The sequence below is a fragment of the Salarias fasciatus genome, chromosome 23 (assembly GCF_902148845.1).
Source record: "Salarias fasciatus chromosome 23, fSalaFa1.1, whole genome shotgun sequence".
In the NCBI taxonomy this organism is placed as follows: domain Eukaryota; kingdom Metazoa; phylum Chordata; class Actinopteri; order Blenniiformes; family Blenniidae; genus Salarias; species Salarias fasciatus.
The window spans coordinates 22,421,340-22,446,043 of record NC_043766.1 but is presented as its reverse complement, the minus strand read 5'-3'; the positions used below and the strand labels follow the sequence as shown (position 1 = coordinate 22,446,043).

The window sequence follows — 24,704 nt, the reverse complement described above, 5'->3', positions numbered from 1 at the left end:
TTTAACAGGTCAACTTTTTAATGAAGTTTACCGCAGCGATCACGTTTGTCATCACAGCCCTGCAGTACAGACTCCACCCCAGGGAGGGGTTTATGTATAGGCTGGGTCAAAGGCACATGGATGATCTTAAATAACAGATGGTTCATGAGGAGACATGGTGCTCGGCACCGGGGCACATTTCAGACTGTTGCTGCTTTCATCTGGAACTTGCACCTCTGAAAAATGTCTCTGCTGTTTATATGGAGCTCAGTGGAAGTCTGTAAGTCATTAAAGATTATCTCCAAAACTTTTCAGGAAAAACAGTTTTTCTGAAGTATATCACAAGCACCGGGAACTCATTCTGGGATATATATTTAGAAAGGTCACACTGAGCTGGCCTCAAACGATCTAACTTTCAGCCTTTTTTTTCAATAGGTGTTTTCTCAGCCCTCCTGTTGTGTTCCACTCTATTTGGACACATTTGAGATGTTCAACACACAAAACGAATGAATAAATCACAAAAGGTTTCAGATCACTTCCTGTTTCCCTGACCACAGTATTAGAAAGGGTCAGGTATCCTCAGTCACTGAACCGGACTGCAACAGTGGAGCCGGAGCCGAGCTGTGAATCAAAGCTTCCAGTGTCCGAGTCGGTCGACACCCTCAACTATGGTCGCCACTGAAAATTTCATCCTCAAAGTGGTGAGCCTCAAAGTCGAAAACCTTCTTCCTTCTCATCAAGAGGACCGGTTGAGGCGGTTTGGGTTTCTGATGAGGAATCCTCTGGGTTACCGTAAGCTTATTCAGCTGAGAGGAGACCCAAACGTCAGCCCAGTTGGAGAGATTCTGAGAAGCTCATGGTGTCCCCCAAAAGGGCTGCGAGATTTTGTGAGGGACATACTCTTTACTACCACGACTTAACTCTTTATATGAATGATTTTATTTGTTTGAGGGGAGTGGTGGTCTTGTGGTTACAGGAGGAAATGAGACCAGAGAAATCGGTTCCACATCCCACCATCATCCCCGTTGGTTCCTGAGCAAGGCCTAAATGCTCTCCAAATGGCTTGAATTAAAAAAAAATAAACCACCACCGACAATAACAACTTCACTGTAAACGTGAAAAATAAAGGAAGCTACTGTTTTATGCAACTTTTATACTGTCTTTATTTTTCTCATCAGGAATGATTGGAAATGTAAGTGGGCGAGAAAACAACTTGTGTTAAAACCTGATTCATGTACGTCATTTATCCTACACACACACACACACACACACACACCAGACTGTTCTCCCTTAGAAAACAGCCACATTGATCTTTTTAACAACTAACACGTCGTTTTAATATCAAGCGACTCTAGTCCTAATACTTTTGCAAATAACATCAAAGTAGTTAAAAGTAAATAAAAGTAGTTACATTTGACCACAAACATGAATCTCTGCATTGAATAATGACTTCAGTCTGATTTTCAAAACATAATAAAAACCTTTAAATTACTGTCTTAAATAGATCAATGGACTAACCACAGTAAACAACAAAATGTCACAAGCTGATTTGTAATTTACACAATGCGTCTCTAGTAAGAAATGTACACTTTCTCTTCATAGTATCCACTTGGTGTATGCGATCTGTAGTTTTGCATTTCAATGTACTATTTTCCAGTTTTCTCAACAAAGCCGTCGCTATGCTGGTTGCTATGAAGCTGGAAACAAAGAATCAGAAGAAAACATAAAAACAAATGTCACTGTTAACTTCCACAAAAAGCAGTCTTTGCTAAAAACCACAACATGTATATCATAGCTCTGATCATTTCTTCTTCATGTACGCTGTTTAGGTGTTCTCCCTGCATGTGTGGGTCTTCTTGAGATACGCCAGTCCAAAGAAATGTGAGGTTAACAGCTGACTTTGAACTGTATGTGTGAACATGAGTCTGTGTCCAGTGACCTGCCTCTGCTTTTCAAACCATGTCAGCTGGGACCAGCTTCAGTCCTCAGTCACGTAATTTGATAAAGCGTCCAAAGATTTATGGTTTTGTTATTTTTGACAAGTCGCCAAGCAGACACAGTGTTTGAAGGATTGCACAACCATCTGTTACCTACACTTACAAGGCCCTATTAGTATTTAAAATGATCACACAACTTCCTCATCTTCATTAAAACTCTGAAATTCTCTTCTGGTGGCGCTGGATGAGACATGGTGGGCGTGCCATTATACCAGCCAGTGTTTCCTGTGCAGTTGAGACAGATGGTCTCCAAAGGGAGGATTGAACAGACTTCAGACAGCTCCTGTGAGTTTGCTACTCAGTTTTTGACTTGCAGATCATTAGAAAAAGCCTCTGAAGTTTAGTATTTTTAAATTGTACAGCCACTTTTTTTTTCTCAATATAACTGTTCATACCTCAGTATTGACATAACAAGCTATCAAAAACAAACTTAGGGATGTGCATAAGGCCTCCTTCCTGTTTCAGCCCCCCTTACAGAGCCATTGCTGCCCCATTCACCAGATGTGTGTTTTTTAATTGAGTTTGATGGTTGTTAATCAACCCAGTATTACCAGTGAGGCACTGACACACACACACACACACACACACACACACACACACACACACACACACACACACACACACACACACACACACACACACACACACACACCCCATGCCACCTGTCTCTGTCTCTCCCTCACTCATGCTCCACGCCGGTGCTCCCGCCTCACTGTGCCGCCTCCTGCTTCCTCTCCCCCCTGCTGTCAGAGAGCTTTGACCCCATTTGCTGCCTCCAGGCTGGTGCTGCTGAGTGCTGGGCCCTTACGACACCACGGGGCACCAGATAGGCCGGGAGAGCCCAGGAGTCTGGCGCAGAAATCAAAGTCCTCTCGGTGTGAGTGAGTGCCACAGCTATCAAAAAGTGGCTTCCAGCTCTGGCATGTCTGGCAGATAGCGACCAACACCTCTGCAGAGTCCACTTCCTGATGATCCCAAGGCTGGAATAAAAAGCTTGCTGAAAGCTTTACTGCCTGTGATGATACACAAGTGCAGGTAGGATAACAGTTACATATGGAAAATACACATTATCACATCAGCAAGAGTGTCACTTTGTGTTTTACAAAGTTTTGTGTTTACAGTTAAAGTGAGCATTTTGATGTAAAGGGAAACATTTAGCTGCAGGAATTAATTATGTGTACTTATTTTCTTAATCCTGGTTCTGACCCCTATGAGCTGCAGACTGTCTTGCCGTAGGTTGAAACAGCTGCAGACATGGTTAGCGTCTCCATACTGATCCATAAAAAATACCAACACAACACAGAATAGACTCTAATTCACATCTCAGAGAGTTTTCTTTGTTTTGTTTTTTTGATTCAAAATAAATACCTCTTGAACATGTAATGAACTCACAGTGACGAGCTATGAATAAAAATGTACTTGTTCAAAGCTCCTCAGACTACGACCTCCTACAACGGGTGTGTAATACTCTTTTGGCTTCACAGGGCAAAAAAAATTCATAGCTGAGTGTGTGACAACTAGCCGCTATGTCAAGCTGAGAACAGCACCCTCTGCAGGGCAGGTAGAGAACTATCCCTGTATTATTAACACAGGTGTGAGCAATCAGAGCGCCCTTTGTTTGAGGCTGGATTCAGTTTGGCAGGATAGTTTGGTTTATGGATTGTTGTTTTATTTAAAGCTAGGGTAGACGATATTGTCCAAAAGCACTTTTAGTCATACTGAGTGAAATGCTCCTTGCCCCCTGGGAGAGGTCAATACATTATGTGGACGGAAAATGGTGCGGAAAAAATCTGACAACTGTAGCGGCCAAAGGAGTGTAAAAACTCCGACCAATCGTAAGGCGCGGACCACTCTTCAGGAACCAATCAAATCCCTTCGCCGTTCTACCAGCCCCCTGGGCGTACATTTCATTGGCGTGCACTGGCCCTGGTTCAGAGCGCGGGCGCGTTGCCAAGGCGCTCTCGGCGCTCGCGGCTCGCGTGAAAAATAGAAGGAAGCGGAGCGGGTGCGCTGCGCTCCTATGCGCGTTGTGTGCGGCAGTCAGAAAGGTTAATAACATTGGAGGCGATCACAAACTCCGCGCGCGCGTGCGACGCTTCCGCGTCCAGTGTGTTCGCTCCCAACTGGAGCTCCTCCAATGGGGTGGGAGCTGGGCGGAGCCTTGGGGAGATGCTACATTCGTGCTACATGCTAGTTTTCCAAGATAGCCGACCCTAGCTTTAATCTCACTGTGAATCTGAGTTCTGCTGGTGCCGTTTCTAAGATCCTTTCCTGATCCTTTGAATACTCTGTAGACCATGTCCAAAAGCTAGTCTGCTGCTTTAACTGGTTCGATTTCATTATATCACAATAAAATTGACATGTTCCTTTTTATCAGGTAAAGTCAGCTCACCTTGCCCCTGTTCCACAGTAGAGGCGGTGATTTTCTCTCATGAACGTTTTCTACCTGTCCTCCGTTTGTACGGTTCAAAGGTATCTAACTGGTAAAGCAGAGCTGAATGAGGACGTCTGGCTCTTCTTGTGCCTGTAAAAACTGTTTGTCAGCAGGTGATGGAGGGATATCGTAGGTTGGGTTTATTTAAAGCCTTTTTTGTCATTCCGCTTCTTATGCATTGATGTGTTCTGCTCACTAATAGAATACAAACACTTTATTGATACCTAGGGGAAATTCTTGTGTAAAACATATTAACAGCTAGCAACATCACAAAGTTGAATATGAAGCTTTTTAAAAGTATAATCTGAAATCCTACCTGGACAGAGATTATTTTTAAAACCTAGTTGGTAGTTAGTTCTAGGTTTAATGGACCAACCTATCAATCAGACTTGCTTTTATATGAGTATTCTGGAGCCCTCAGATTTCAATTAGTTTGTTTTGATTGTGGAAAGAACTCTGTGTTGTGTTGTTTTTTTTAATAATAAAAAAAGTTCTATTTAAATAGCATTTGTTGTACAATGTCTGCTAATCTTACATGAGGACTCAGAGCGGTCACTTAAGCAACAGCTATTACTTGTCTTGATACATTTAAATCATATTAGTAATTCCTTCTACACTTGGTAAGATTATTCAGCAGCGACATACAACTCTGCTGGGACTGTTTTTCTGTTGTTGGCACCACAGCATCCGTCTGAGGCAAAGGACACAAATCAGGTTATTGGGAAGTTGTTCAATTAATTGATTTCAAAATAACATGCTTCAGTGAACCTTCAATTTTATAATTTTGTTTTATGCATTTACTTATTTTTTGTTTTAATTGATTGCTGTTCTCATTATTATTGCGTGCATTGAAAAGCACTGTGAATTTCCATATGCCTGAAAGGTGCTAAATGGATAAATTTGCTTTTACGTAAATTTCCCACATACTTGCGGGACATGTTATGCACACATTTCTTAATGATGATTTAAAAACTGGGCCACTACTCCTCTATCTTCTTAATACTTAGTGTGCTGGATTTGGCCTTGTACTGATATGTTTGCTACACAGTTCAAGAAACTCAAAAGAGTTGGGCAAATATCAGTTCCATTTGTTATATAAGTAAAATCCATTCTCTATCTGAAATTAATCTACAGCTGCCATGATAGTTCTGGTTAAAGCCACAGATATGGTTTGGTTAGTTTCAGAAAGACATGCATCTTTTGAAGTTTTTTTTTTCATTTCAGACTGAAGATTTTAAAAATCTCTGGTGAAGTTGTCACAGAGAGGTATAATGATAGTTTTTTTTTTTGTTTGGTTTTTTTACTCGAGGCAATAGGCAAAAAGTTTCAGTAATATGTTTGTTTTCAAAAGTCTTGAAAAATCTACATGTTAATAAAATGTTAAAGATTTCGTACAGAGGTAAGAGGAAGCACCATTACATAAGTTAACAGTGGCTCTCAGGATTATTCAGACTATTGAATAAAGAAGAAAACAGCGACATTGAAACTGAAAATCATGTCTGTCACTGGTCTGTCACTATTCTGAAATTAATTGACACAGTAAATGATCAAGGAGGAATGGTTATCAGAAGTTTGCTTGAATATCCAGTCGCATAAGTGAAAAGCCAAACAAAATGTTATTTGCTTTTCTTTCTTCGTTTATTTGCAACAAAAGAATGGCTGTGAGGTTGCTATTTCAGCTTTTGGACCATCACAAGAATGCTGAATAAGTCTATTGAGCTGTTTATTGGCCTTGGAGTGATAAAAGGTACACTACATCTGGTCCGTACCGCAAACTAGGCACAAGTACAAGGACAGATGCGTAGTTAGGAATAGTACGAGAATGAAATACACTCGTACATGAATGAAATGATCTTCACTCAAGGTCGGTGCATGAGCTTCTTCTGAAGAGGTTCTATAATGACGGAGCTTGTTACTGTGCTGATACGACAGAGCAGAAACCTTCAGAAAACAATGGGTGAACTTCAAGCTCAGATGCTTTATTGATCACCATTGTGCACTTCAAAGTGTAGATTCTTTTTCTTACTCCAATATTTTGAAATGCAATGGTTCTAATATTATTTTCACCAAATACTGAACAAGACCACCATGAACGTGATGAGAAATGGAGGACAAAAGAGTCTAAACAGAAAAAAATATATATTTTGGATGTTTGTTTGTTGATGACTTAGGTCTATATTCAGAAAAACATGCAGATGTACACCTGGTCAGGTCCCAAGTCCAACACAACGCCAATGCAGAGATCACACATGGATACACGTTCATGCTGATCAGCAATTTTAAATGTTAGAAAATTTACTACTATTTTATTTATTACAAGCCAATGGAACAGTAAGACCGAGTCTTTTACTGACACCCTGTAAAGACTTGATGCAATAAAAACTGAAGCAGAGGCCAACCTGTGATAGCAGGAAGAAACATAAAGCAAAGGAAAAGCATAATGTGAGCCTTTCTTTAAAGTCTGAACTTATCTAAATTTAGCTGCTCTCAACATCATTATCCACCAAACTTACCGGAGGTCTTTCGGCTTTGAGTCACGATTACTCAGTCACATGAATGGCAGAAGATGTTTCAGACATTTCCATTGGTAATTGGCTGTAAAATAAGGTCAAACGAGTCCCATAGCATTTCAGCAGAAATCAAGGCTGAGCCGTCAGTGCTAAAAGCAGTAAAACACTGCTTGTATGGACTGTTTGGACGATGGTGAACACTTTTCCTTCCTCCGGACACATTGCTAGAGAGAAGTTGCAGGTTCCACCTGCACTGCATATTTCTCTTTCACCAAGTCATCATCATCAACAAGATGTGTTCATCTCTGCAGTGGATCCGTTAATGGAAGCTATCTGACTACTTCCTGCCACCAGCCGTGTTCCATTACTGCAGGTCGGACCAATGGAGCTCAGAGATCTAATGGCAAACATCCTTGAAATCACTCCGGAGAAACTGAGACGGGCAAATCAAGCTCCATCGTAACTGCAATTTGTTATAAGGACATCTTCCAATATCCTGCTTAGAGCAAAGTCAACTGTAGTTTCTCCAAAACAACACACGCCGACAGAACTAGAAGCATGTGCTGCAACTTTCCCCTGCTGTGCCTGGAACTGTGCTCAGTGTTGAATTTTTCCAGCTCCTCCGTTCTGTGTGTTCACATGTATTGATCGAGCCAATTACACCCTAATCGTCCCCCAATCCATGCATGCATCCATGACAGCTCCTTGGTGTGGAGTGAAGGTCACGTAACAGTTTTTAGGCCACTGTGTTGTGAAATGTGATATGTGTTAAGTAGGTGTGATCCTGAGAGCACTTTACAGGAGGAAGCTTCGTCCTTGTCTCCAAGAGACAAGCAGCGGTGGGAGAGACCGGCTGGACAGAGAATACCAAGTTGGCTTATCTAATTGTTGAAAAAACAAATGCTTGAGACAATGTAGGAATCGCAACAGGCATGTAAACCTTACAGAGGTTTGGATATCATACTGATCTGTCTTGATGGTGAGACTCTTCTTTAAACATTAACAATTACTTTTGAAGAATAAACAAGACCCTAAAAAGTTTTGGTGAGTGGATTTTACTTATATGTGCTTTCTGTACTTTAAAGTCAAAATGTCCCATCCACACAATTACGCAACTTAAAGAAACACGTCTCACTTCGAGATGCCAATTATGGGAAAGGAAACGACTTCTTCCACCGTCAGACACAATTGAAAAAAAGATTAAAACAAGTTTCAGTATGAGCTTATGCTGCTATTCCAATCAAAAATCAATGGCTTGACGTGAACTGGAAACTGCAAAATCGTCCCGTAACAAGAATGTGACAGTGTCTCTGTACAGTGGTGAAATGGTGACATGTCCAGCGTCACCTGTCTTCACTCAGTGTCAGCTCCACCCCCCCCCCCCCCCCCCCCCCCCCCCCCCCGCCAGTGAAAGATCACATTTTTCAAAATGCACTGATTCTACTGAATCAGTTTTTATTACATTCAGAACATTAAATATAAAACAAAGTATATTTACAAACCTGCATAGAGCCGATCTAATCTGTGCACACAGATTTTCTCTGAATATTGACAACAGAGATGAAAAGGCCAAAGTTACAATGAACAAGCCGGGAGAAGTTCATCTGTTGTTATATCCAGTTCAATCTCCTACCTTACTGTTTTTGTGATCGAAAATCATAACATTACCACTGAATGTATCAGGTGATATTCTAGACTAATATAACATGCAAATATGGAATTTTAGAACATTTTGTTCACTTGGACAGTGTGGAAATATGTTTATGAGAGTGGTATTACTGGCTCGTCTGCCAGAGAATACAAAGCTTCAAAACGATTTTCTGCCTCAAAACAAAGCAGTGAAAGGTGACAAAAAATAAAAATTAGAAAACATCAGATCAGAGTCCAGAGTTGCACGTCACAAAAATATGAGAACCCTCTCCGCTTACTCGCTGTCATGCAAATCATGAAAACCTATGGCTTAATCGGGGGTCAATTTGCCCCCTGAAACATTATTTTCATTTCATTACATGTCGTCGCCCAGCCAGCTTTGTTTAGCTGAGCCTACATTTGCCTTTGAACGCTGACGGCACCTTTTGTCTGAAACTACTGTAACATTTCCAGCAAATGATCAGATAGCACTTCTGCTATTTTTACATCTAGATGCGGCACTGGCCCAGAAAAATAAGATCTGAGTTGATTAGTGAAGCCTGCAAACCCTTTGTGGTTCATCTAAAAGGCCTTCATCTCGCCGTACACAATGGGACTGGAATGCGCAGATATGACTAAATAGCAGGCAGGCACATTCATCCCGTTAAAGCACTCCAAGAATATCTGTGATTCTCTGAACCATCAAATGACTGAAGAGGCATTTTAAGAAACACGTTTATTTTAGCGCAATTGTCAAGTATTTAGTTGCTCCATGAAAAGTAAGAATGAAGAATTCTCTGGAACACAACACTCCCATGTCTCTTTCTTTGAGTCCTGTGCCCTCTATTTCAGTAAAGTACAGCCTTCATTTCCTCTCAAATGTCCCCTCTTTAAGCTTCTTCAAAAGCTTAAATCCTCACGCATTGTCTCGTGGAGTCATCCTGCCGTTCGGTGAGTGACGGGCTGATGATTAGGTGGGATAGTGGCAGACGCTGCTCCTCGGAGGTCTTCGCGGTATAAAAAAAAAAAAAAAAAAAAAAAGCAGACTGCCAATCAGGAGCAATTACAGTTTGCGAGTAAAAAGTTTTTGCTCTCTCCAAACGAGTGTCTCTGAATGATGGACGGATCAACACAGGTCACATGTGATTCGGCGCTGCTAATGAACACACATGCAGACACAGACGCACAGGCACGCGCGCACACACACACACACACACACACACACACATGTTTATACGAGGTCAAAGCAGCCCTCTGAGAGGTACTATTTCAGTGATTGAAGTTTAAGCGTTTCCATCCAGTGTCGATGCGCTCATTTCTTGCCTGGATGAGCATCCGACTCTCCTCTCCATCACTCCGCCAGTCAGTTAATCAGACGAGTTCACTGTATGTGAGCACCACCGGCAGCTCCAGACGGCTTCTGGACCAAGAGGCAGGCAGGCAGGCAGGGCGCGACTGAATCAATGTCCGCACATCTGCAGGAGGGGGAGCTGGTCGGGACCCCGGCAGCCTCCCTGCTGCACTCCTGTCAATTCCACTCATCTCTTTTTGCCGGCGTGCCCTTGTGAGCTTCTCAGCTGAAGAAATAAGTGGATTCTTTCACCTGCTGGAGATCAAAATCACCTGGAGAGGCAATAGGCAAAGTGTCAGTGCAGGTTTAAGTGACTGGTCAGTAAACATGATAAATAAATAATGGAAAAACCACAGCAACAGCACAAAATCAAGAAAACTTTACTTTTAACCTGATCACACAACATACGCTACATAATGAACGTTTATTGTTAATTAGTTAATTTACTATGGATACAATGACATCCATAAATTCTAAAAGACGAAACAACAAACACCTTCTTTAATCTGTTTCTTTAATCTATGTCCCAAATTTTCATTACTAGAATCACACTTTTTTTGTTGTTGTTTAATTTGAAATATTATGCATTAGGAAGTCAATTCAGTGAGTGTCATTAATGTTCCAGGTGTTTTCTTCCCGGGAGGTGAAACATCTGAGGACAACCAGAGAGAAGAGATGTTGTTCGGCAGAGGTGCAACAATCAACCTCACACATGATTAAAACTTTACTTTTCCTGACAAACTGAAGGGAACGGGAGAAAGGCATGTATATGTATATGTATGCAACTTTTTGTCATACACAACAAAAACCCACTGATTAGTCAGCAGTTTACTCCAAATAATTTATTTCTTCAATAGTTCAGACAAATAATGTGCTCCCTCCGACTTATTAGAGTTCCAGTTGCAGAAAAGATGAGACACTGTATAACATCAAAATAATGTGCGACTGATTATTATTGACAAATAATCTGATTGCGCTAATTGTAGCTGTGGATGCGGTTCCTGTGTGGCTCTCTCTCGGTACTTTGCCTCCCTGACGGCTGCAGGCAGCAGCAGGAGCTGCAGCCTGAATTACTGAGCGAAGGACGAATGGAAAAACTTACTGTAGGAAGAAGTTATGGCGTCAGTGCTAAATGGGTGTTTGATATTTTGGTAGGCACATCAGAGCAAGCAAACTGTACTGACGTAAACCCGAAACCCTCGATATAATATTATATATTTCATGTGGAAAAAATAGAGGTCCAAACTTTGATTCCCCACTTTAGAGTGGAGTTTCGTGCTTATTTTCAATCTTGTGTTTCCTAAAATAATTATAGCAGAACACGAACGCACGCACGCACGCACACGCACAGACACACGCGCAGACACACACACAGACACACACAGACACACACACAGACACACACACAGACACACACACAGACACACACACACACACACAGAGTCTTGCAGTGCACACCTGACTGAATGATCCTTGCCACATAAGCTGATTATTCAGAAGAGAGAAACAATTAACAGTAATCAATTTATCCCACCGAGCTGTCGGTGCCAGACAGACGGTGAGTGTACAGATGGAGATGGAGCGAGGGGTTACATAACAGCAAAGCCTGCGTCCACCTGACTGACGGACAGAGAGGGATGCTGCTGTCCGTACAGCCCCTCCGATGGACAACAAATAGGCTCCCCTGTGGCATCAAAATAGAAAACCCGGAGCTGCCAGCGACGGTGCAGACACACATGATTGCAGCACTAATGACGTAAGCTGAAAATGTTTTTGCCAAACTCAAACTACACCTCTTTGAAGGACGAATACTTCTTTCTGGCGGCTAGAGGAAAAAGTACAAAGGGTGTACAGACAACAACTAACAACCATTAGCTTTCTTTGGAAGATGGGGGGGGGGGGGGGCGTTTGCTTAGCCCCCCTGTCAACCTCAAAGTGAGCTTTAGGGCATTTCTCGATGAATCCTCTCCAATTAAGACAATCTCCTCCACCACTTATATGCTGCCCACCGTCCTTAAAAAGGTGTTTGTACTGCGGATGGATGTTTGGATGCTTTCACACTGACCTGTCTGTGGCACTTTGGCCAGCAGCAACAGCAGCCGTCTGTACTCCTGGTACTTCTTGTTCTTAGCTTCAGTCCTGCAACAAAGAATGAAAACAAGAAAGTAGAGAACTACAATCACTCCGGGATGTTTTCTTTAGTGACTATGAAGGTACAAAGTAGACTTTAACATGTGTTTAATGGAAGTTCGAGCCAGTATTCAAGTGTCCTTGAGCTCTTCCAGCTGATAATTAAACTCCAGCATGTTCATTTTTTTTTTTGCAAAGATACAGTTTGCAATATTTTTAGTCACTGTGAGACCTCAGGTCTCTGGAAAAACGGATGTGACTGGAACTGAAGTTCATCTTTTGTTGTGCTCTGCAGGGAATGAAGTCTCACAAGAGAGCAATCACTGACGACTAGGATCAGCAGCGTCACACAAAGTTTTGAAGTTGAAGAAAATTTTGTCAAAACTCTCTGTGTGAAGGGATTTCTCGATCCTGTGACGATTCGCTTCAACAGAAAGACAATCCCACAGCATGAGCTACTGTTGTCCCGGCGGTAGAGCTCCACCCCCCGTGACCAAAAGTGGCCACAATCATGCTTCAGTACCACAAGTTCAAAGCTCTTCAGCGAGATGTCAGCACGGTTAGCATGGTGTGTTCAGCACGGTATTAAGTGGTCGGCGATGATGCCCACACAAAGGAAAGCCTTTTAGTTTGTTAAGCTAAATTCAGCTAAAATGTGAGCTACACTGAATCAGTCTATTTCCATTAGCCTGTCTGAGAATGTCCACTTTTAAAATGTGGTCTGGGACAGAAAGTATTTCATCAATGAAACGTGTGATCTGAAAAACAAGTTCTTAATCTCAATCTCATTTAAATATCTTGAATCCAAATATTTTTTATTACTGAAAGTTCAACTGCTTCAAGGTTTTCTAAACTATTTCAGTGTCATTATTATTAGTGTCACAAAATATCCTGCACATATTTACACAGCATCAATACAAACTCCACAATTTCATCTTCCACATTAATGTGAAAACAGCTTCCTAGTGTCAAAGAACACAAAGCAAAAATGTATTTAAAAGAGAGGGGGGATTTCTTTTGATGGGGGAACTCTATCCAAGTCCATACTGTGACAAGTGAGGCAACTCAAAATATCTTTGTAGTTCTCTGAATAATGTTTTTGTGAAGTTTGGGAACAGCATCAATAGGGGAGAGACGAAGAGGCAGAGGTGATGCTGAGGAGTAAAGGCTTTAGAGAAGGTGTCCAATTATCCCGCAGAGAGGAAAACACAGATGATGAGCAAAACACTGCCTGAGGCCAGGAAGACAGAAACATAGAGGGAGGGAATAATTTTATGTCTGATGTGACACACAACTGCAGAAGAAAGTGTCGGTTTTACAGTCTTACAACCCAGCGTGTGTGTGTGTGTGTGTGTGTGTGTGTGTGTGTGTGTGTGTGTGTGTGTGTGTGTGTGTGTGTGTGTGTGTGCGTGCGTTTAAAGAGAATCACATGAATTTCCCATTGTGCATGAATTGTCCAATTTTTAGGTGAAGATATGTTTTAAGGTTATACTGCGGCCCAGGTTAGGTTCAGGCTACAGATTTGAACAACAGATTTGCTCAGTCTCATTTGAAGACTGGACAGCTTAAACTGGAGAGCTGAGGGTGATGTTGATGTTGGGCCAACGCTCTTCTTTCTGGTGCAGTGTTCATTTTACTAGAACAGAAAAAAAACAAGTTGTGTGCATGTGTGTGCTCCTGATCTTGTATGCTGTTGAACACATCAACCTGACTGTACATCATAACCTCAAGTTCCTAAGGAGACTGACAGTGAGCCTTTTTTTAGATAAATTAAGAGGTTGCTGTTTTTGTTTCTCAATGAAAAGAAATAAGGTTTGATTAATATTAGTGTTAGAGTAAGGGCTAGGCTTAAGCAAGTCAATCCATCTTTATTTATAAAGCACTTAAAACAATCACAAGGACACAAAGTGCTGCACACAGAGATTAATAACGCAATAAAAAAAAACTAAAAAGACAAATTGAATAAATACCTGCCTTGTGCTGTTAATTTTTTACAAAGCTTAAGGCCATCCAGCTCATAATATCAATAAGACGCTCAATCAGTGCTTGGTATCGTAAAAGTCTGACGGTCTTAAAGGCATATATCTGGCATAAATAGCAGTGGAATGCTGGGCCCTATTTTCGTCAACCACGAGCAGTGGAAGTGCTACAGAGCATTTGCGCTTCACCAACAGGGCGTGTCCAGGGCATTTTGCAATTTTCATGCACAGTGCAGTCCAGTGCAGCTCGGCACATCCGTTGATCTCACCGATGCAAATGTCGAAGAGGGAGGAGAGATAGTGAGTTTAAACCCAGCTGAGGGTCATCTTGGCCAATGAAATGAACGCCTCTCCTCATTTTTAAATGCACTGCAGCGAAGCACACAGCTAAATTAACATGATTAAATATGTCTTATTTCCTGGCCGCTCCGCCACATCCCACAGAGAGAGGATAATTAAGCTTATTTCTGTTCCTTTATGCTTTTGCACAAATCCGATTAAGAGTTATGATGCACATGCAAAAAACTATCTGTCTTGTACCTTGAAAGCCTTTCTGATTCGACAGTGTCAGCTCAATCTCCAATATCTGCAATCGACTTCTCCTCCTCTTTGTGTCATTTCCACCTTACAAATCTTGTTCTCTGATTTTATTCTTCCTCATTGTCAATCACTGCATATGTGGAAGCAGTATAGGTTCTTTGATGGTGTGAAATAATACCTTCTTCTATCGTGCTGCAGTCCAGGTGCCATCCTCCTCAAAGTCACAGGTAGAAATGATGTTTCACCTGGACTTTTACACTGTTTTACGCATGCATATAAGGCCATGTTTGGCAATCCACTGGAATTACGTTAGAAATATCTTTTTTTAAATTAGATCAATCCCCCCACTGTCCGCGACAATGCAAGACATCAACGAGATCACACTGAATTGTAGCAGAACAGAACGGTGTCTCTGTGTAATGTACGGCATCAACTCGCCGCAACTATGGCATTTATCTGTGGTTTTACGCACAACATATACGTGAACAGTCCGTCAGCACTGCGACAACTCTCTGCCAGCATCTGCTAGTGATGCAACGTTAGTGCTCAATCACAAGCTCTTTTAATCCATTCATTATTTATTTGTCAATGAGAAATCGCTTCTTATACAACCCAGCACCACGGTGCACAGCAGGTGGCTGTTGACACCTGGACCACAGGAGGACAGCTCCTCAGCAGATGTGTTTAAATAAAATTTACTTCATGAGTGATTTTGCGCATCATTAAAAAGGGGGGCTATTATGTGTTTTTTAGCCCTTTAGTATCAATCTAAAGCACACTCAAGCAACAGCTTTGCCCAAAGTTGGATGGTGAAAGCTGCATGTGTCAAAAACAACTTAAATCAAATTTGCCTCTGCATCAGGCCGCCTCAAACGACTGGAAATGAGTCCCTGTCTGTATAAAAATCTCCTCAGCTTAGCGACACGCCCCCCTCAGAGTGTCCATCTCCATGTGCATTCTGCGAGAGCGGAGAGGGGCAGACTACACCAGAGATGGGGTGGAGCTGTGCACTGTGGGTGGAGCTGTGCAGCACCGAGCATTTCAGCGCTCAACATGGCTGCCAGGGGGAGATTCAGGGATTGCTCAAATATGCGTGAATGGTTCAGGAAACAACTCCATGCATCTTTTAATGGGGAAATGAAACTATAGTATTATACAAAGCTCAAAAAAGTGGATTTGCATAATACCCTTCCTTTAACGTGACTGACACTCTGAAATCCTGCCTGTGAGGTTTTGGTGACCTGCGAGCACTGCTCACCAATCAGCGAAATTACTACTAGTCTGGGCGCAGATCGCTGGTGCAGAGAATGGACGTGGTTGGAGGTGGCAAGTTTTCATCGCACCGTGCACATACTGTTTTGCCACGAAATTGTCACTACGCTAAGCTGACTCGTCCAACACCTCACCCTGGACCCACCCATCGTGGTGCAATTGGAGCTGACCGGTCAACAAAAATACCATTATTGCCATGTCTCTGCATATATTGCACCTGTGGAAATTACCACTGCACGGCCTGCGCCACCGTTCCCTGCACCGTGAAAATAGGGCCCACTGTGTTATTTGAATATGAATCCAAGGCCTGATGGAGAGAGAATATGAGAAATCCCAGAACTGATCCCTGTGGAACACCTGAAGAGAGGGCAGTGGTGGCAGACACACAGTCACCAAAGTTTGGTGTGTCAAGTAAGATCCATAGTCATTGCTCCAAACAAGATGTCAGGGTGTCACGGTCCACTGTGTCAAATGCTGCAGTTAAATCTTATAGCACCAAGGAAACACAGATGTCAGAGTCAAAAGTTAAAAGAATGTAAATAAAAACCCTAAAAAAAAGTGCTGATTCTGTGCTGTGCAAAAATTAAAACTGGATTGAAAAACCCAAGAAAGTCTCCTGAAGTGAGGACAACATGATTGTGTGTTTGTTCCTTTTTTTGTTTTGCTATCATCCACGCTAACAAGTGGTGACTCAGTGGGTCAAGACTGCTTTAACTCTAGAGTCCAGTTGAAGAAAGGCTCAGCCAGGGAGTAGTGTGATTACGGAGAAAATCGATGTAAATCAGAGCAATTTCCCCAGAAGTCATGGAAACATAGCATGTGTCTATCTATGTGTGTGTACATTCTCTATTTTATAACATCTGTCTTGCATGCGTGCTGAGTTATATAGCTTTGTCTGCACAATAAAAGTCCATAAAGATCACAAAGTGAAGCATAAACACTGAGTGGGATGGGTGGCGATAATCGTTTGTTATGTGAGGATAATTCAAACAAAGGAACGGGGACAGAATGCAGACAGGGCCGACAAAGCACAGAAATATCTGTATTTGTAAGAGTTACATAATATTTTGCAAACATAACATACTATATGAAAGTGCTGAACCTGAGATTTGTGTGTTCTTCCAACAGGGGGTATTCCGATGTGCAGGTGCATATACTCACGGGAGTCCAGAGCAGTATTTCTGTAGCAGGAAGTTTGACAGCTCTTGAAGGATTGGCTGGCTGTGCAGGGCAACAAACTGTTCCCGGCAGACCTGCCAGGAGGACAGGGCAGACAGAAAAGACTTTGAGTTACTCTGGTCTAGCAAACACTTGGTCGGCAAACTCAATGACCAGGTAAAGGACACTGCTCCAGCTGCACATTCGACAAATCATCTTTTATTCCTCAAACTTTGAGCAAACGTACTTGCTTTATCCAGGCTTAAAAAACAGTTTTCTGAAAACATAAAAATGCAAATGCAAAAAAATGGGTGGATAAGCATCACAACTGACACCACACAAATGTGGTAAAATTAGTCCCAGATTACAAAAATGACACTTTTTAGACCTTTTCACTCGCCTTTGAAAGGTTCACAGGTGCCACACCTCACAGATTTTCAGAGACACTTTACAATCCTTCATTTTATAGCTGGCAGGCAAACATTTGTGCCAAACTGTGGTTGGTTTTGGAGTATGACTGAGCCTCAAGGGAAGCTGGAAATGACAATCCCAGTGTTGTCACTACACAGCAACAACTGGATGTATCATGTACTTGAAATTGTCAGTCAGTACCTTGTAAACTGTTGCAAAATTCAAGTGAATATCGATACACAGCTCAAAATGATCTAAAGAGAGACTGTAGAATAAGCCAACAGACAATTGTTCAAGGGTGCACAGTCTGGATAAGTTACCACTCCCTCACAGGACCAGACTGATGATCACACTCATTTACTCACTACGATGTACACTGTAGTGTCATCAATTAACCTAACGAGCATATTCATGGACCATGGAAAAAACAGAACAAAAAAAAAAAAAAAATTAAAATAAAAAATAAAAAATAACAGATTACCCAGAATAGCAAAAAACAACAACAAATCAACATGCAGGCACAGGTGGAACATGCAAGTTCAAGACAGGAACCCCCTGTCGACCAGCATGTTCATCCCTTCTTGCTAACCATTACATCATCATGCTGCCCTACATTTCCCCAACACTCCCTAATAATTCTGCCCACTCATACCAAGTGCAGTCTGCAGCAGGCAGGATGCAAAATGTGTGAATGAAGAGCGATGGACGAACCAGAGACCATTTAAAGAATAATGCTTTTTCATATATTCAGGTGTTGACTAAGAAATTTAACACCTCTCATCTGCTGTTGTGTCCAATTACCTGTGTAACGAGGGAGACGTAGAAATATCAAGAGAACGCTGGAGAGCACACGAGTGAATAAATGTGAGGGGGAACTGCTTCATTGGTACAAACTCCTCTGAGACTGGGTGAAGATATAAAATTGTGTTCTTATGCTCCATCTACAGAAAAGTGGGGCTTTATATGGTAATTGGATCCATTTCATTATGCGCTACGCCTCAGTCTGGGCCTGGAAAGGTAGTTTCAGCTGGCAGAGGAGGGCACTCATTTGCTGTTTCGTCTGGCGGGTCTACCTGCAGCTAGCAGTCTGTAAACGTCTGAAACTCTGACAATACAAAGTTTGCTTGTGTGAGCTTCATAGACTCTTCCATCTCAAGAACATCAGTGACACAAGCTCAGTTCTCGGTGCGTCTGAAAACACACAACCACTCATCTGTCATTGCTAAATCTTCAGTACTGAATCAAGAACGAGCGGGAAGAGTTCAATCCTGTGTGCCACTTTTAATGAACGGGCAGTGAGAGGTAAAGTGAAGGAGCCACGACAAGTAACATCAAAGACAAAACAACTGTAAAGTCATACCTTGTTCATGATGTCCACCGTGATCGCATGGGTCCAGAAACAGTCGTGAACTGAGACGAAAGTCAAACCAGCACTGGAAGGTCATCAAAGAAGAGTAAATGAAAGGAAAATGAGAATTAATGTGCAGCAATCCCGCCAGAGAGAAAAGACACGGAGAGCGTAAATGAAGTGTCCAGGACATTTTTACCAAAATAGCTGCTGGAATCTCTATATATGTTAATGGTAATCATATTATTGTTCCACTATGGAGACTGCACTGGTCACCAGGACAATTTAATAATCTTGCTCCATTTGTTTTTAATAAAAGGTAAATGGTCATAACTGCTTAAATATTTTATTGAACAACCAGGATATATATATATATATATATATATATATATATATATATATATATATATATATATATATATATATATATATATATATATATATATATATATATATATATATCCTGGTTGTTCAATAAAATATTTAAGCAGTTATGACCATTTACCTTTATTAAAAACAAATGGAGCAAGATTATTAATTATATATATATATATATATATATATATATATATATATATATATATATATATATATATTATATATATATAATACATGGTATCCAAATTATATATATATATATATATATATATATATAAAAAGACTATCTCTGGCCATCACAATATGAAAACACACCTGTAGCAGTGGAGAGCAGTCAGCATCATGTGTGTGGAGTCCAAAGAGTGAATGAAGTTCGGTGGGAAGGCATTTTTCTGTTTGACTGTATCTGGTCTCCTGAGAAAAGACATAAAAGCCCAAGCATAGACAAAAATTAATATATAATGAAATACTCTTTGTACTTTCTGCAATGGTTCGTCTAATCTTTGATGCTTTCTCATATAATGAGTTGTGTCAGCTAAACCTTCTCACAAGACGGAAGCGGCCTCATAATGAACTGTGCTCATAATTCCCAGGGAGACAGTTAGCAATCTTATATTTCGATTATTGTTTGGGTTTTTGCTGCACTTGCAAGACAGCATGTGTAATAAGCCTTGCATGAAAACTGCTGTACAGTTACGCTGTTTTAATGATATTACAGTACATCTATGAATAAAATATGGATACAGATAAATGCACAATGTTGTGTCTGTTCACAGCAATTCTCTGCACATGTATTAATAGCGTCTACTTTTTAAATTTAATTAATTTAATAAGTAATTTGGCGCTGTCATATCACACAAAACTACTGCTAACCTAATTTAAATGGCTTCATTAAAAAACATTATGGAATATATTCTTAGTAAAACTGGAGGTTAATTATTAAAAACGGACCCTTAATAAAATATATTGTATGTAATTAGAGTCCCTGAAATTGAGAATGACTTTGAAATACTCACACCTGTCTGACTAGCAAGACAGGAGCCTAAGGAAAGTGTCAAGTGCCGATTACATGGGTCGACCCGCTAGCTTCTGTGGGAAAGGGGTATGAATTTGTAATTCTCTGATGCAAAAGACAGTGCAATTACACATTTTTGTTTCACACACTTCATTTTTTTCCCACAATCCAACACACAACCTTTATACATGGTACCTCTGTACATTCATGTGCCCATGGGTTACATTCAAATTCAACTCAATTTATTTATGTAGTGAAAAACTATTGTACTGGTCTCAATATGAGGCATGATCATATGCACAGTTAAGCTGAGGGGAAATGCAGCACTTTTGATTGTGGTTGTTGGGTGTCTTCCTGTTCCTTCAAAGCCTCTGAGGCACAGTAATGTGGGTCTAAATGGATGATTAGGCTACGATGGGGGTTTTGCCAAAACGATTTGAGAAACAGAGATCGTGGTTGTTGATTACAGCTGTTTTCTCCTTGTGCCTTGCAGAAGTGGACATTTTGGCAATTATGTAGTAAACAACAACAGTAACTTAAATACTAAAGTTGTTTTGTAACCCAGACTCAGGGATAAAAGTACTTTCCTCATTTAAACAGGCGAACTGACATAGTCACAGAATATTAGTTACACGGTGGATATACTCAGTCCTGAAACTCATCACCGCTGTGACATTTCAACATTAATTCATAGATCAATTTGAGTGGAAAAAGCCTCTTTGTTCAGATAGATTTCAACATCAATATTTTTCTGCACTACATAACCCCCAGGGGACACCCTGGCTCAAGGCTTTGTAAACAATGCTCAATATGAAAGCATACACATATTTAAGATACAAAACAAATGGCATGAGGGCAATATGAATGTTGCTGCTGCTACTGATGATAAAACCTGCAGTGAAAAAAAGCATCCTGCCAATCTTTATCCCCCATGTTCTCATTACCCCGAGCCTGTGCCATTCAAATCCTTTGGGCCGCCACAGACCAGAATGCTCTTCTAATGGGAATGCAGAGAGAGCAGAGAGAGCTCGAGCCAAACCTCGAGCTAAAACAAAAACACACACAGGCACACACCACGCCAGTCTGTCAGTCTCACTTTCCTTCAGTCCTTTTTATTTTTGGCTTGAAAATGTTACACTTTCATCAGACTGCTTTTATTTCGGCTGTTCTGGGCTTCAGATGAGCAAAAGCAAAAATTCATGGAAAATCATTTGCAAGTGCATTCAGCCATCGGTGCATTAAAAATGACTGTCAGTCATTTTTTATTCTTTTCTTTGTCCAACACCTAACCACACAATCACAAAACAAACACGGTGTGTTCAAATCCCATAGGCCTGACAAACTGGAAGGTGCAGAGTCACTGCTCTAGGGGTTACTATCCACAGCTCTCTCAAGCATAATTTTAATCCCTATGGAGCAATCAAGCAGGCTGTAGGGCTCACTAAATACCACAAAAGAATCAAAATGTGTGATACAGCTTCATATTTAGGGGTGAGACTTTACATGTAATGTGTTTTACACAACAATTTGGTGGCCTGGACAATCAGTACTTCTTCCCTCAAGATGAAGTAACTAGAAAAAATAAGTCACTATTCCTGTCTTGGACCTTGCTTCCAAACTTGGATCAATTATTTTTTTTCCAGGAATTTTAATTGAAGCAGATTCAATTCTGCTCCCGATAGTATGTGTCTGTGTGTAATGAAAAAGGGGCAAAAGTTGCAATTGTGTCAATTTTGGTTCACAGTGTCAGTAAAAGATACTTTCTTTGTCAGCAAAACTCACATTTCATTCATAACTCTCTCCCGCCTCTCAACAATGACTTCCTTCGACCATCACTCTGTCTGAGATAGATCCGTGATGTACTGTAGATGTCAGATCAAGGAGAACGACTGTCAGTCTTTGTCATCTGTGTCTCCTGTGCTTTCGCTCCCTCATTATTTGATTTTCCAGCAGTCCCTCATTCTGTCCCTTCGTAATCTGTACTCACCTCTGTCTCTTCACGTGTTTTAATCTCTACATTATCTCACCTTTCTAAAATTAATATTATAATATGGATTCTGTTGATTTTTACACTCGCGTTCCATAGCAGCTGAAGGTTCTCTTCATCACCGATGCATATTTGCTACTCCTGGGTCAGCATGTTATTTAAATTCTGCTCAGCAACCCACAAAGACATAATATGTGTGTATGATTTACCAAGCAGGTTTCTCTTCATTAAACCCAATTAATTAAGATGAGTTGCTTCAGTATTACTATAATTCCATTCATTAAAGTACACTCTACATATTTCTTAAAGGGCTCATATCAAAATTGTAATCTTAAAACTGGCTTTTCAAGGTAAAAAATCTGTAAATCACAGATTCTGTGGCCTGTAAATCCCATTTTATTATAACATGCATTCATAAAGCCTTCAGTTGGAGATGGCTCATTTCACCCTGAACCACGTTCCAGTTAGGTTTATAGATCTGGACGGCTGAGACACCGTTGTCCATATATTACCATTATATCAATAGCAGTCTTTTCTCTGTGTCAGTGGCATCTCCTTTCGTCTCCCTTTCTCTGTATCTCACAGTAGAAACAGAAGTTTGTGATCTGCTTCATCAACCATCCACTTCCCAGTGTTTGGATGAGCTTGCCGTCCACTGTGTGCTTGTTCGTTTGTTGCTCTCTCTTACAATCCCCTGACTCTAACAAGTTGAGATCAAAGGTGCTGTGTCTGACACTGGCTCTTCAGAGGTTTCCTAATGTTGAAAACGACTGTTTTCATCCCAATCATCTATCCTTTAGCATCATGCTTTTTTTTCTTTTGCAAAAGTGTAAGAAGGTGACTATGTTGAGATTGGCATAACAACTGAATTAATAAAACTAAACTGAAGTGAAGTAACTTTATATTCACAAATTCTCAGTCTGAATGGTTTAAACCAGTGGTCGGCAATTAGCGGCCCGCGGGCCGAATGTGGCCCGCCGAACCGTCCAATCCAGCCCTCGAGAGGATTCCAACACGTGCGCACACGAACGCAAGCACGCATTACCCCGGCCCGGGCCCTGGAGCGGACGCACGCACCCCAAATTGACGGTTCTCCGCCCGGGTCTGCGGGTGCATGCCTCCGTCGCCGCCAATGGATTCCACCCCCCCCACCCCTGTCTGCGGTCTGCGGATGCATGCGCGGCCCGCGATTCAAGTGCCCAAAAAAAAAAGTGGCCCGCTGCCAAATCTAATTGCCGACCCCTGGTTTAAACTATACTTTCAAACTCTTCTGATGGCATCACTGCACTTCTAGACAAGTCTACTCTGAGTGTGAAGGAGCAATTAGTCAGTGTATCCACCAGAGACAATGCTTCTGTGTTAGCGGCAGTGTCATAACAGCCTGAAGTGATCCAGAAGTGAACCGGGGACTTGTCAAGTTGTCTAAATACAAAACATGTTGTCAAGGAAAAGCCGATAAAAAAACCTCTGCAAGTTCACATTATTGTCACCAACTTTCCTTTGTCCTGGTTGTTGGTCAACATTATAAAAAAATAAAATAAGGTCAATGAGGCCCAAAAACAAAAGCTGTGGTTCAGATGAGAAAAGAGGAAAACGGAGAGAAATATGTCAGTGGCAGGGAGACTTACTCTTTAGTGTCATGGGTGATCTGCAGGTTTATGTGCTGCATGGTGCTCTTCAGCTACAGAGACAAAACAAAACAAAGGAAATGGTTAATCGCATCCATCAAGTCTGCCTGATGAAAAAAAAAAAAAGAAAGAAAAGTCAACAACAATAAAACAGACAAATCATTGGAAAAGCTGAAGAAGAGAAACCCAACACAAGATATTCCATAGATCCAACACAACACCATATCTCCTAAATAAAATGGAGAACCAGAAATCTCTTGCATAAAATGTGACCGGGGTGTAGAGACATGCGTTCACTCTTTCTGTTGTTGTTTGATCTCAAGCCTTTGGAGCAATGTAGCACAGGAAACGTGTAAAATTTTGTCACATCAAGTTACAAAGGATTCAGGTCTCTTCAAATTAGGCTTTCCTTCAAAACATTATCTGTGAGCAGCTGTTATTTCAAACTATGTGACAAACATCCGTTTCTGGCTGGGAGATTTATTTTAAAGCGGTGAATAAGTGACAAACCTCCCACTGTTACAAAATGGTACCAAGAAACTTACAAATTTTTACCCTTAGATATACTCACTGCTGACATGAAAGAGGATGACAGTCTGTTGGAGAGAACATGACCAGCCTTTCTGAGGCGCTTACCCCCAGATTGCAGGGGAGGTTTTTCTTTGGTGCAAAGACAGCCTTCAGCTACATTAAGCCACTTTATTTTGGATGGTGCTACATTTTCTTTTATATTTTGGGATTTGTATGAATTCAGAGTGTTTGATTGTAGTTTATGTGCTGAAAAAAAATCAATAACAAATATTTAGAAATATATAGACTTGAGCAGCTATTTGTTACTGTTGGCAGCATTTTACAACATCTGCCTGAAAGCATGAGGGAAATTCCACAGATGAAACATGATCTGGCTAGGTGATTATTCATGCTTTCAAATAAACACCTGTTTCATTTAAGGAGACCT

The 24,704-nt window shown here is 41.1% G+C and overlaps 1 protein-coding gene across 1 annotated transcript in view; it reads right to left on the bottom strand.

The window, feature by feature from the left end:
• Positions 1 to 8,391: 8,391 nt before the first annotated feature.
• The window catches only part of polrmt (polymerase (RNA) mitochondrial (DNA directed)), a 53,571-nt gene continuing 37,258 nt past the window's right edge, over positions 8,392 to 24,704 (bottom strand). The window contains exons 16-21 of the mRNA XM_030083557.1: positions 23,747 to 23,799; positions 19,432 to 19,530; positions 18,751 to 18,823; positions 16,983 to 17,074; positions 11,966 to 12,039; positions 8,392 to 10,172 (exon numbers count right to left, since the gene is read on the bottom strand). Of these exons, the coding sequence (XP_029939417.1) occupies positions 10,123 to 10,172; positions 11,966 to 12,039; positions 16,983 to 17,074; positions 18,751 to 18,823; positions 19,432 to 19,530; positions 23,747 to 23,799 (441 nt within the window). The 3' untranslated portion in view covers positions 8,392 to 10,122. The remainder of the gene's footprint in view (positions 10,173 to 11,965; positions 12,040 to 16,982; positions 17,075 to 18,750; positions 18,824 to 19,431; positions 19,531 to 23,746; positions 23,800 to 24,704) is intronic.